General features: G+C 42.6%; 1 protein-coding gene across 1 annotated transcript in view; it reads right to left on the reverse strand.

Annotated features, from left to right (window-relative positions):
- LOC134031986 (transcriptional regulator ATRX-like) overlaps nucleotides 1-12,815 on the reverse strand; it is a 124,799-nt gene that overhangs the window by 40,070 nt on the left and 71,914 nt on the right. The window contains exons 26-28 of the mRNA XM_062475736.1: nucleotides 9,083-9,191; nucleotides 8,754-8,931; nucleotides 8,301-8,492 (exon numbers count right to left, since the gene is read on the reverse strand). Of these exons, the coding sequence (XP_062331720.1) occupies nucleotides 8,301-8,492; nucleotides 8,754-8,931; nucleotides 9,083-9,191 (479 nt within the window). The remainder of the gene's footprint in view (nucleotides 1-8,300; nucleotides 8,493-8,753; nucleotides 8,932-9,082; nucleotides 9,192-12,815) is intronic.

Raw genomic sequence — 12,815 nt, forward strand, 5'->3', positions numbered from 1 at the left:
AAACGTAAAGTGTATTATTTTTAGTTTGCCCACTCTATCTGCGATCAGTCCAAAAGGACTTTTGTTTGGAAGTAGCCGAACAACGCAGCCTGTACTGCCACAATATTGTTAAACAATTCCGAAATTGATAAACTAGCTTTTCGAAAAGAAGCTTCACTGTTTTGCATTCAATTCGAGGTGAATGTAAAACCCTTGCCCAAATTAAAGCTACATTATAGATGCAGCAACAATTTAGTTCATTATCTGTTTGATTCTACAAGATAAACCGGCTAACTTAATGTGCTATAGTATTTAAATACATTGTACTTTCTCAGTCCAGTTTAGGCTAAAACAAATCAACAGCTACTCAATCTAAATTCTCTAATCGTTTATAGATAATATAACAACATTACTGAAATTAAGATTTATTATAGGCCTAAAGGAATAAATATTTTTTTTTTGAATATTTGATCCTGGGTGGTGACTTTAATGTTAAATTTAATTTCTGAATATTAATCTCAGTTTTTGATTGTTAATCTTTGAATATTAACTTCTGATTTTAACTTTAATATTAATTTGGTAAACAATTTTATTTATTTTCTGAATCTTTGATCCTGGATGGTGACTTTAATATTGATTTTAATTTCTGAATATTAATCTCAGTTTTTGATTGTTAATCTTTGAATATTAACTTCTGATTTTAATTTTAATATTAAGTTGGTAAACAAAAAAAAAACAAAAAAAGAAAAGTATATATATATTGTTACCAAAAAGAGAACCACTACAAAACTAAAGTGCCTATCAACATTATCACAATAGCATTGTGTTAATAACTTCCAGTAGCCGAACCAAACATGTCTCACCTCACGAAAGCTGAGAAACTGATTGTCCACCTATCCAAGAAAGAAAACCCAAGATATGTGGAAACGCTGACCGATCTAAATTTCGATATGATCACCAGGAAAACTCAAGAAGTGGTCATAGAAAATGTAGGCCAAATATTGAGCAAATCCCAAATTGTCAAATGCCTATCCAGCCTCGGTCTCAACTATGCTGCACTACTCAGGTTATCAATAACAAAAGTCAACACACAATGGACACAGGCTCTCCAGGATCGAGAGGATGCTCTCAAGGCGGCACAAAGAGAACAAGAGCACAGGAAACGATTGGAACAGGAAACCAGCGACCTGGCTGTTGAACTAGATAGAGCTAAAGCACAGCTAACGGAACAGGAAACACAGCTAATACAACAGGAAATAACCCTCAAAGATGCCCTTGAAGCGAAAGAAAGAGAACAAGAACGACTGGAACAGGAAGCCAGCGGCCTAGCGGAAGAACTGGAAAGAGCTAAGACACAGCTAACGCAACAAGAAAGTACCCTCAGGGATGCCCTCATGGCTAAGGAAAAGGAACAAGAATTACGGGAGACACTGCAACAGGAAGCCAGCGGCCTAGCTGAGGAACTGGAAGAACTGAAAGAAGAAATGCAGGGGGTTCAGAAAAGCAACAAGGACTCAGCATCACTACTGAAAAACACAGAGAAGGTATTGGATGAAACTAATGGAAAAATAGCAGACTACGACCACTTAAAAGAAGAATGCCACGCTCTCCACACAAAAATCCAACTCCTGTACCAAGATCTCGCGCACGCCACAGCTGATCGGGGGACGATGAGGGACGAGTTACTTGAAGCAAGAACTGAACAACTATCTACCCTTCAAAAGCTGTACAAAGCGACCGCCACAATCCAGCCCATAGATGATCCAAACACTGACGGAAGAAGGAGACCAGAATATGCGGAACAGCTGAGCAGGAAACGGGACCAGAAAATGGAACTACAATCCCAACCTGAACGACACGCTCAGACCACAGCCCCAAACAGATGGGATAACGATGATGAACCCTCACGTTCAGCCTATCCACAAAATGCATGGGAAATGCATGACCTGCCACCAGCAGTGTCACTAAATCTGCTATTGAAAATGAGCAGGAACATAGAAAAGTTTGATCCAGACAATCCCACTCAAAGCATTGAGATGTATCTGGAACAACTGAACTTTAATCTCGATCGCCTACCTAGAGCTACAGACGCAGACAAGCTGTACCTGTTGAAGAGCACCTCTTCCAGCTCAATCAGAGCCCTGCTTGACAGGCAACCAGCTGGAGAACGCCACAGCTATGACATGGCTTGCCGGACCCTCAAGGCTTGGCACTCAGAAAGTAAAAGCTCCTGCTGCACTACCGCCCTGCACACAAAACAAAAGGCCAACGAAAACCCAAAGACATTCTATGAGCGGTTCCAGAAAGCCTATTTTGCAACAGAAAACCAACCCGGAGGAGAAGAAACTCCCATGTTCAAGTCAGTGTTCATCGACAACCTCTCCCAATCCATAAAACCCTTCATGACGACCTTCGCGAACCAGGAAACCATGACGGCTCTGCAGCTGAGAGACATGGCATATAAATCATGGGCGAACAACAACCGAGCTCCAGACTCAAATGTCCATGTGGTGGAATCAGACTCACACCTACAACTAGAAGGACGAGAACTGCAGAGACCCTACGAACCCAGACCCGCCTACAAGCAACCCTCCTATAATGCACGAGACCACTCAACAAGACCCGAACAATATCAAAACAATTACAATAGACAACCCGACAACAACTATGGATACAAACAACACTCCTATCACGCAAGTAACCACTCAACAAGACCCACACCGTACCAAAACGAACACAACAACCCTGGACGACACCAGCACAACTATAACAAAACAAACAAACCCCAAGAGTATCAACAAAAAGAAAAATGTGAAGAGAACATAGAAATCATGAAGAAAAACCTTAGTGACATACTAAGAAAATTGGATGAAGCAAACAAAAAGGATCCGTCAGACCCAGCATGACTAGAAGGCCCCAACACGGAAAACACACCTCAAGGGCTCTTCATTGGATGGGAAAAAGGAAAGATGACCCAAGACCACCACAAACCCAGGAGAAGACAACCTCCAGAAACAACAACACACAAACAAGCCCCACAGTTAAACACATTTCTGGGTGAGCTTTCCAGAAAAGGAAGAGCTAACCGAAGCTATGTCCCCATCACACTTGAAGATGAAGTGCCCTGCGAAGGATTGCTGGACACGGGTGCAGAAATCTGCCTGATTGCACCCACCTTGGCCGCTCAGCTAAAAGAAATAGCCAGATCAAACAGAAGATGGATTAAAAGTGAAGATAGTGAATTCAACATCACAAGCTTCAGCCAAAACAAAGCTCCAGTCACAGAGACACTGTACTTGAAGCTAACATTTGGAGAAATGTCCCTAATCCACCCCATCCATGTCTCACCGCTTGAGACCGAAAAACTGCTGATTGGACACAATCTACTCAACAGACTGGAACCCCTCATTGACTTCAAACGAAACAAGATGTGGACCCACGTCAAGAAGCCCTATCCACTGCCTCACCCTGAAGTCCAGAACACAGTCTTCACAGTGGAAAGGGGGGGACATCCTACGTCTGATCCACATCTCTCAGAAGAGGACCCGATCCATGGGCTAGATGGCCGCTCCAGACCGCCCCAGAGCTACGCCACTCACCCATCGAGACACAAGGTTAAAAAAGAATCAGCACAACGCCATGACCGTCGGGTGCCATCAGAAACCCACCTGCGACGAGAAGCATCACAGGTCCAAAAGAAGTCACATGATGCCAACTGGATGAGAGTGCAGAAAGTAGGAAAACCTACCATGGCCGACAAGCATCCCAGAAGAAGCACCCCAACTGTGACAAGGTGGCACAACCCCCGGAAGAAAACACCGCTACTCGCGGACAACAGGCCATGCACAGAGGCCTGGCCTTATACCAGCAACCTGACCCTGTCAAACTGCTGATGAAACAGGTGCACAACAGGTGCCTTGACCAAAGTGTCTCAAAGTCACAAAAAAAAAAAAAAACCTCCTTTAACCTGTTTACGCTCCTGTTTCGCCCGCGAGACAAAAATGCTGCCTCCCCCTTCCTCAGTTACGACGCACTAAATTCTAAAAAATATATTTTTTAGACGCTACACATGTTATACATCGTTGGAAAGCTACGATTCTTGTGCTTCCATTGAAATAAACCAATTCAAGATCAAGTCGCAATAGCAAGCAAAGTCAACGTCTTTTTCCGGTGAACATTCCTTCAACAATGCCAAAGAAAAAAGTTGTACTCACCCTAAGTTGTTCAAATAGGTCCAGGTGTGCAAATCATGCCATCAAAACTTGATCTGCGTAAGTCCCAAGGGTTCAAAGTATCTAACCATGTAAAGTAATTCGTCCAAATACAATGTTTTACGTTCATGAATAGCCATTATCCTTTGTTTCATTATGCAAGTTAGCCGAAGGAAGAAACAACTTGTTCACATAAAAGTGTTATTTTCTCCGATTTATCAACGGAGTATTTACAAAATGAAGGTCTCAAAATGTCCGTTGAACCCTCCCCTTTTGATTGACACCTTGTTCGACCCAATAGGAGCTTCCATGCCCCGTTGACAGCCCTCTAAAGCCAACTAGGTCTGTGCGTCCTGCCCCCCCCCGCCCCCCCCCCCCACACTCGTTCTAAACAAATTTCTCGAACTGGCTTCGACTGGCTCTGAAATTAGCTCGTTAGCCTTGTAGCTGACAGCTAGCTGAAAATGCCAATACCTCATTTGTATGCGTCTGTGGAGCCTTCAAAATAACAGTCGATTGCGCAATATGGTTGACAGAATCAGTGTTCTTTGTGCGCCAATCCTTGGAATCAGATAAAGCACTCCAATGTGTTCATGCTTCAGTTTTTGTGTTTCAGTATTACTAATTAGGGATTTAGCTATTATATATGATATTTCTAAGTACCAGAGATGGGCCAGAGATAACAATTATGAAAAATAATACCTTTTTATTTGACCTTGACCTTGGTTACAAAGGGTCATTTTGGAGTCTCCAAAAGACCCTTTTAGAAAATTCCTGGATGTACTCTTATAAAAACATGTGTCAAATATGAATATATTGTGGTATTATGTTTGACTTTTGATTTGAATTGGGTAAGGCTTCAACCTGTGGTCCAATTTAGTCTTCCAGATAATACCTACCACCTCTAGGCCTCTTCAGGCCTCTGTTTTCAAAACAAAATCTAGGCGGAAATAGAAATTTTCACTTTCCTTGTGTTCAAGCTTCTATTACTCAACACTAGAAGGACTGACAGGGGTCCTGACAACAGGGGACATAACTTCAGAGTGTCAGCTTTCAAAAGAGATCATTTACATGCATGTACTCCAAATGGTTCAAGAACAGCTTCCAATTTACTTTGGGTATGCTGTTTAGGCGTTTTCAGGCAAATTTAACAGGAACATGAAAAGGTTAAACCAAAATAATAGGCAAACACCGTCACAAGACGAATATGGCTCCACCAATCTACCAATATTTTTATTTCTTAAATCTGTTACCAGAAACCCAACATGATTTACTTTGAGGTACTGTCAAAAGGAATGCCTTAGAGCTACCGCTGCATAAGCCACCTTCCCTGGCCCCTGACAAATAAGACCATGACTCCAGGAAGTCAAGGCACCCACTTCCACTTCTCTCTCTTTTCTTTCCTTTCATTCTAAGAAACTTAGTAATAGGACCCAAGTTAGCGCCCATTGATTCCTACATTGTTTAGTGTCCACTCATGCCAATGTTTACAGTAGAAATGCTGTCGTAGTGTCGTGTTTGTCTTTTCTCTGCTCTTCTTACGTGCCAACAGCCCAATGACGTCGAGTCATCGGACGTTGCCAGCAGGGGGATATGTAGCAGAGCCAACAGACAAACCACGTACCATCACACCTTTCCCCTACCCCCGACAAGGAGAAAGGGGGTTTTCCTCCTTTGTCCTTATCTCCAGAGCAGGAGCTTCAAAGCTTCTGGCCCAGCATGGGGTCAGAAAGTAGACCAAAATGGCCTTACAGTATGGAGACAAAGGATTTTAAGGAAGAACTAACTTTTCTGGATTTACAAACATATTCTCAAGGACTACATGGCTCATGGACACTATTTCAATGACAGTAGTTGATGTGTTATGATGTATGCTTTCCCTTTAATGCTGTGTTGACATAATTTGATGTTTTAATGTAACTTCCTTCCCTGTTATGATAAATCAGTCAATCTTGATATCAAAATGATTCTAATCTACAAACTAAACCATTTATTAATGTTGTATTGTTATATTTCAAAGTATAAGCAATACATGGACATTTGAAATAGCTGAACTCTGAAAAGTTATCAACCACTTCACACCCATACGTCAATCTCAGGATGGACGCCCAGGTGGGAGTAACTGACCAATCAAAGAGTTCACCTCCAAAAGGATACCCCCTTTCTCAAGGATTATAAAACCTTGACGCACAAGCAATCCGGGCTTTTTCGCAAGGATTCACCGGAAGTGTTCGCGACACATCTGACCTATCCTTCTCAATCAGCAACTCACTGGACAACTAGGAACTTGAACGAAAGATTCCTTTGCTCTAACCGTTTGACAACGACGAACGGAACCTTGACTCTTCTTCTTCAAACTGACAACAGTAACTGCGATATTGCTACATTTCTTACTTGTGAACATTGGCATATTGTGATTTAATTTGTTACGTTTGATTTTAGTTTGCAAATGATTTAACCTAACTTTCGTTAGGATTAGTTAACATACTCTCCCATTTTTCTCCAGAAGCCTATCTCTCTCTCTCTCTCCCTTCCCCCCTCCCCACGCGCTCTCAACCTACCATCTTGTACCAACCCTCATCATAGTTTAGGACCTACCGTATGCAGTTCAACTCAACTCACTTTCAACTAACCTATAACTTCTCTGGTATTTGTTCATTATAATTACATTTCCTTAAATAAATCATTGTTTATAATACTCGCGTTATCCCTCACGTTATCTGATCTGCTCTACTTTCATAGAATCCACTACTTAAGATTAGACTGATTATTACGAAGGCTATTATTCAATATTATTCAATAAGGTTTCCTCTGTCCCTTTAACAAATAAGAGGTGGTGCCCCCAAGAACTACATACTTTATTATAAATTAAGTATTGCTAATCTTAAACGAGCAAACCCCGCTACAGCTATATGATTGGTACTGTGGAAGAGTAGAAGTCATTGGCATATTTGAATAATCCACATTAAATCACTAACTTACAGTGGTGGTGCATAAGGAACCAAGCAATGCAAGACAAAAGCTGGCCTACTCCCAGGCCCCCTTAGGCTTTCGTGTCTCCTTTTTCACCTCTCCTCATCACAGTTGCGCACCTGGCCAGAACAGGTCAGCTCATGAAAAGGTCACTTCACCTCTCCTCCCCTTAAATACCATGCCACATAAACGTCAGTGGGCTTGTTAAAGATCATACAGATATCACAAGGACATGCCCTGATGAACACATCTTTCCCCTACAACGCTTTTCTAGCACCCAAAGCTATGGCAGCAAACCTATTTGACAAACAGAGGCAGGAATTGAGATGGAGACCTCCAGTAGTTGATAACTTTTTCTTTCAATCTAGATTCTCTGAGCGTGTGTGTGTTGCTTGATTATCTTCCGAACTGTACACTGTATTAAACTGTATTACATTCACAACAAGATTACGAACAAACGGATTTCCTTTCCATATTCGCCACAGAATTAGAATGAAACGGAGTGGAATCTTTGAATGCAGTTTTCTCCCTTATCACTTTTTGACACAGGTCAACTTTAAAATGATGTAACTTCAGTTGTGATGAAGATATCTGAGTGATTTAAACAGATTTGTATTCAGGATAGTTTGTAGTTACCAAATATGTATCATACCCAGAAAGTCAAATTTTCACGATGTGAAGGGTTTCCGCAGGCCGCCACACATTAACAGGTGATGAGCAATGTTTGAAATGGAGAGGAGTGAAACAGATTCAGAGAGGTCCATCGGTCCTGGACCTTATGCAGTGTTGTAATGTGAAGACTATTTATTAAATAGCTGTAAACAGAGAAGTCTGTGCAGCTGTGTGCGGCTGGATGGCCCTTCTAAGGGCTGCATGTTCTCATTAAACCCCATGGGGTTGGGGGGCCTTGAGGGCCTTTGACACACACACAGACATTCTTGCACACAGAAAAGGTGAAGAAAAAGATAGAGGGTTAACAGAAGCATTCAAGAGGAGATTGGATATGGACCAGTCAAATTAGTAAATATCAGTCTATCACCAGAGCACAGAAGTTCAAGGCAGCACAAAATCACAGAACTGGTGGTCGTCAGATTTTCTGCACACAGACACTTGCATATCCCCCCCACCCCCACAAACCTTAGGCAGCATGGGTGTGGCTCTCTTGCTCTTCCTTTCTGACGGGTCATCCAGGAGGTCAGGCTCAAAGTAATAGAGCTCGGCCAGCTCGTTCATGGTGAAATGCCTCTCTATTTGCTGCTGGTCCACCACCCGGAAGGACAGGGACTGCTTGGCGATTTGCCGGTCGTAGATCTTCTCCTCCATAGTACCCTGGCAAGAAAAAGAGACAAATATAGTGGACCACAAACAATTATGCACACATTGTCATATATCTAATATTGCATGTTTATCAAATATTGTACAAAGCTGTCTGATTTCCCAGGATGTCATTTGGCTTAATGTGGGACTATTGAAACAATGTTTTTAGTCAAAAAATGAGCCCAATATGACGTTGACAGTTCCATGTAGGTCTCTACAGCTCCCTATGAGTATCAGTATTTAAACAGATGCATGGCTCCTGACACAACTAACCTGGGCCAGGAAACGGTATACAAAGACAGTCTTGAACTGTCCAAATCGGTACACCCTGAAGATGCTCTGGATGTCGTAGGAAGGGTTCCAGGAGGCGTCAAATATGATGACCCTGTTAGCTGCCACCAGGTTGATGCCCAGAGAGCCCGCCCTTGTGGAGATGAGGAACAGACGCCCCCTTGCAGTGACGGAGAGGAAGAGATGAGGAGTGAAATGAGATGATGAAATCAAAGATTTGCTTCAACTTCCTGAGCTAAGCTAGTTAAGCTAAGCTAGTTGTCAGAAACACTACTATTTAGACCTAAAAGGGTATGTTTTTAGGTGTTTACCTGATGTTGCTGGTGTCGTTGAAGTCCTCGGCCCACTTCTTCCTTGTCACAGCATTGGTGGAGCCGTCCAGTCTATAGTAGTCAAGGTTCCTGAACCACTTCCCCTCTCCTAAATCCACATACCAACAAAAAACGTTGAGGTCTAGAAGCTGGTATATAATAAAATATTTATAGATTCTCACAAAATATGTGAAACAATGTTTTTACATCATGCAAGTCCTGGGAAACCCCAAGACCCTCTTGCTGTGAGGCTGCAGTGCCATTGTACCACAAACATATATATTCCCTCATTTGGTGCTTTGATAATGGTGGTGGAGAGTGCTGTCTTAAATACTGTCGTCTTTGTAATAAAAGCTTTATGCACTACAGTTCTACCATAATATCCCTGTCTGTGCAATTGTTTGTGGACTGTTCTTGCTAACAGTCTGATCACCTGCCGCATTGATTTTCTCAGTGATCTGAGAAATGGTTGCCATTCCTTTATTCATTACATATCACACTGATTCAAGAGCATCATAGTCATCAAATGAGATTCCCCATATTTCTACATGCTTATTTATTTTTTAGTAACTGTTCCTATTAAAAAGAGTTGATTGAAAAAGGGTACATTATTGGTGCACGAATGGCAAGAGCTTCAGTCAAAGTCAATTTAGATTTTTTCCATTCGCTATCTTGATCCAAACTGGGCCTAAATTTATACAAATAAATTATTTTTATACATGATCGGATGTTTATGGTATCATTCAGAACTCCTTTGGAAGCATGTGCTTTTTTCCTTTGCAACCGATCTGTGTGTGAAACACACACACAATTTATATTGTGAAGAACATGTATCCAGTATTTATTGAGCAATCACAGGTGGACACATTGGCTGTGTGGTTTGACACCAAAATGGTTTTCAACATGAAAGCTTTAGTCTGAGTTAAGCATAAACAGATACATTTTGTTTGTGTATGTGTGTACAATTTTGTTTGTGTGTGTGTGTGAGTGTAGGCCAGCAGTGCTTGGCCGTTAATAACCTCTCCCCCCCTGCTTTCATAACTAGCATTTCAGCATGTTTCCAATTACTACACTGTGATCTTTTCTTTACAAATTGCAAACTCTAAAGCCAAAAAAGTTAAGAAAAAATGTCAAGGTCTAATTTTCTAAATGAAAGCAAAAACAGCTGCTCAAGTTTAATTAGGAATGTGACCTTACGCCTGAGGCTTTGTGTGTTGTGAGCATGTGTGTCTGCACACTAGCGTATATGTTACATATGTGGAACTGTGTCTTATTGATGTGTGAAGTATAGGTCTAAACATAAAAAAAAACTTGGGTTGTTTTGGGAGTGTAGTGTTCACTCTTTCTACCTCACATGGCCCAGAGTTGTATCAGTTGAGCCTGCAGTGTTAAACTACATGAATGAGAGCGAAGGTTGTAGACAACTAGAAGACTAGCTGGTCATTGGAACATCTGAAGTACAAACCTTAACCACAACGACAGTATGTCTTTCTGTGATGGCAACAAAAAGGAATTATTCAGATCGTCTCCCTTCCCTGTCTGACTGAATTGACAATTGCAAACAGATATGGAGTTTGTTATGATTGCAGAAAGAAAGTATGAAAGAAAATTATGCTAGAAAAGACCGCTGGTGAAAGTGACCACATCTAGGAGTCAACATGTTTCGAGTGCTCACAGTAATGGTATTGTCCTTATTCTGTGTAGAAACAGGGTTCAAGTTAAACGAAACACATTTAACAGCTGTTTTGATTTCCTTAAACAGAATGAACAGCTTTCACAAATTGGCCATTAACAAGCTACAAAGTCAACAGAGTACTGTTGTAATACAGTTTTTTGGGCGTGGCAAAATTTGCTCATGGGCTGCAGCATTTATCATAATAATTAAATTCCATCCATCATCTTCCGCTTGTCCGGGAGTCGGGTCGCGGGGGCAGCAACCTAAGCAGGGAGGCCCAGACTTTCCTCTCCCCGGCCACTACCACCAGCTCTTCCTGGGGGACCCCGAGGCGTTCCCAGGCCAGCCGAGAGACATTCTTCCCCGGGGCCTCTTCCCAGTGGGACGTGCCCAGAACACCTCACCAGGGAGGCGTCCAGGAGGCATCCTTATCAGATGCCCGAGCCACCTCAACTGGCCCCTCTCGACGCAGAGGAGCAGCGGTTCTACTCTGAGCCCGTCCCGGATGACCGAGCTTCTCACCCTATCTCTAAGGGAGAGCCCGGACACCCTGCGGAGAAAACTAATTTCGGCCGCTTGTATTCGCGATCTCGTTCTTTCGGTCACCACCCACAGTTCGTGACCATAGGTGAGGGTAGGAACGTAGATCGACTGGTAAATAGAGAGCTTCGCCTTTCGACTCAGCTCCTTCTTCACCACGACGGACCGGTGCAGAGCCTGCATCACTGCGGACGCCGCACCGATCCGCCTGTCGATCTCGCGCTCCATCCTTCCCTCACTCGTGAACAAGACCCTGAGATACTTGAACTCCTCCGCTTGGGACAAGATCTCCTCCCCGACCCGGAGATTGCACTCCACCTTTTTCCTGTCGATAACCATGGCCTCAGATTTAGAGGTGCTGATTCCCATCCCAGGCGCCTCGCATTCGGTTGCGAACCGCTCCAGTGAGAGCTGGAGGTCACGGCCCGATGAAGCCAACAGGACCACATCATCCGCAAAAAGCAGCTTTTTTTTGTGCTAACATCACAATGTCAGCGCACATTAGCGACGACGCATGGATACAACGTGCATAGATGTGCTGTTGCACAGCGAGTATCGTATCTTGCCTTGGTGTACAAGCAGCATCATACATTTAAGCAAATCAAGACTTGCATGCAGGGCCGGATTAACAATTTTCTGTGCCCTGGGCAACAAGGCTCAAGGCCCCCCCCCCCCCTCCGACCAAACAATCGCAAAGTTGCTATCATCAAGATCATATAGCCTACACTTCTATACTATCAGGCTTATGCATGGCTCAGTGGAGATGTATGTGTGTACAATAGCCTCAGCATAAAGTGCATGCATTCAAAAAACAAAACAGATGCACAACTGTGCATAACTTTTTACAATGAATCTTTCACAGAACTTGGTGGCTTGATGAGTACTTATTGAATGTTTCAATATGTAGCCAATCAATTATCTGTTGACTGCAACAGTGAAATAAACCAGACAGCTAGGGATGCCTTAACTTAAAACCAGAGAACATTTTAAAAATGTGAAATTATCACCAGCCATGAAGCAGCCAATTAGTGTGTATTGAGTACAAGTAAACCATTGGCTACACTGTTGCATGTAAAGTAAAGATCATGTTTATTGTATCACAATTCAACATTTGATGTTGATCACATCACTACTATATATCCTTATTGTCAGGAATATTAATCTATCAAGCATTGCACAGTCAGTCGGTGAACAAGTTTAAGAAAGCTTTTTTGCTTGCGGCCGGCCCACAAGGAGACAAAAACATCACACGCCATTGTGCTACAAAGTTTGTCTGGTTCACAAGTCTTCAGGTAAGACCGTTTATTGGTGAGAAGTCTCCTCCCCTGCATATCAGCTGTCAATATGATCGATCCCAGAGACAGAGTGCGCGTGCACGTGGAAACTTACAGAGTTCTCCGACCCTAGGCTTGACCATATGATTCACTCAACACAGATAAGGTTTATTGCACCTCTAGTATGATAATGGTCAACCTAGGTCAGTTTGTTTACGTAAGCCTAGTGTCATCTATAGGTCAT

This window comes from Osmerus eperlanus, chromosome 13, assembly GCF_963692335.1.
Source record: "Osmerus eperlanus chromosome 13, fOsmEpe2.1, whole genome shotgun sequence".
Taxonomy (NCBI): domain Eukaryota; kingdom Metazoa; phylum Chordata; class Actinopteri; order Osmeriformes; family Osmeridae; genus Osmerus; species Osmerus eperlanus.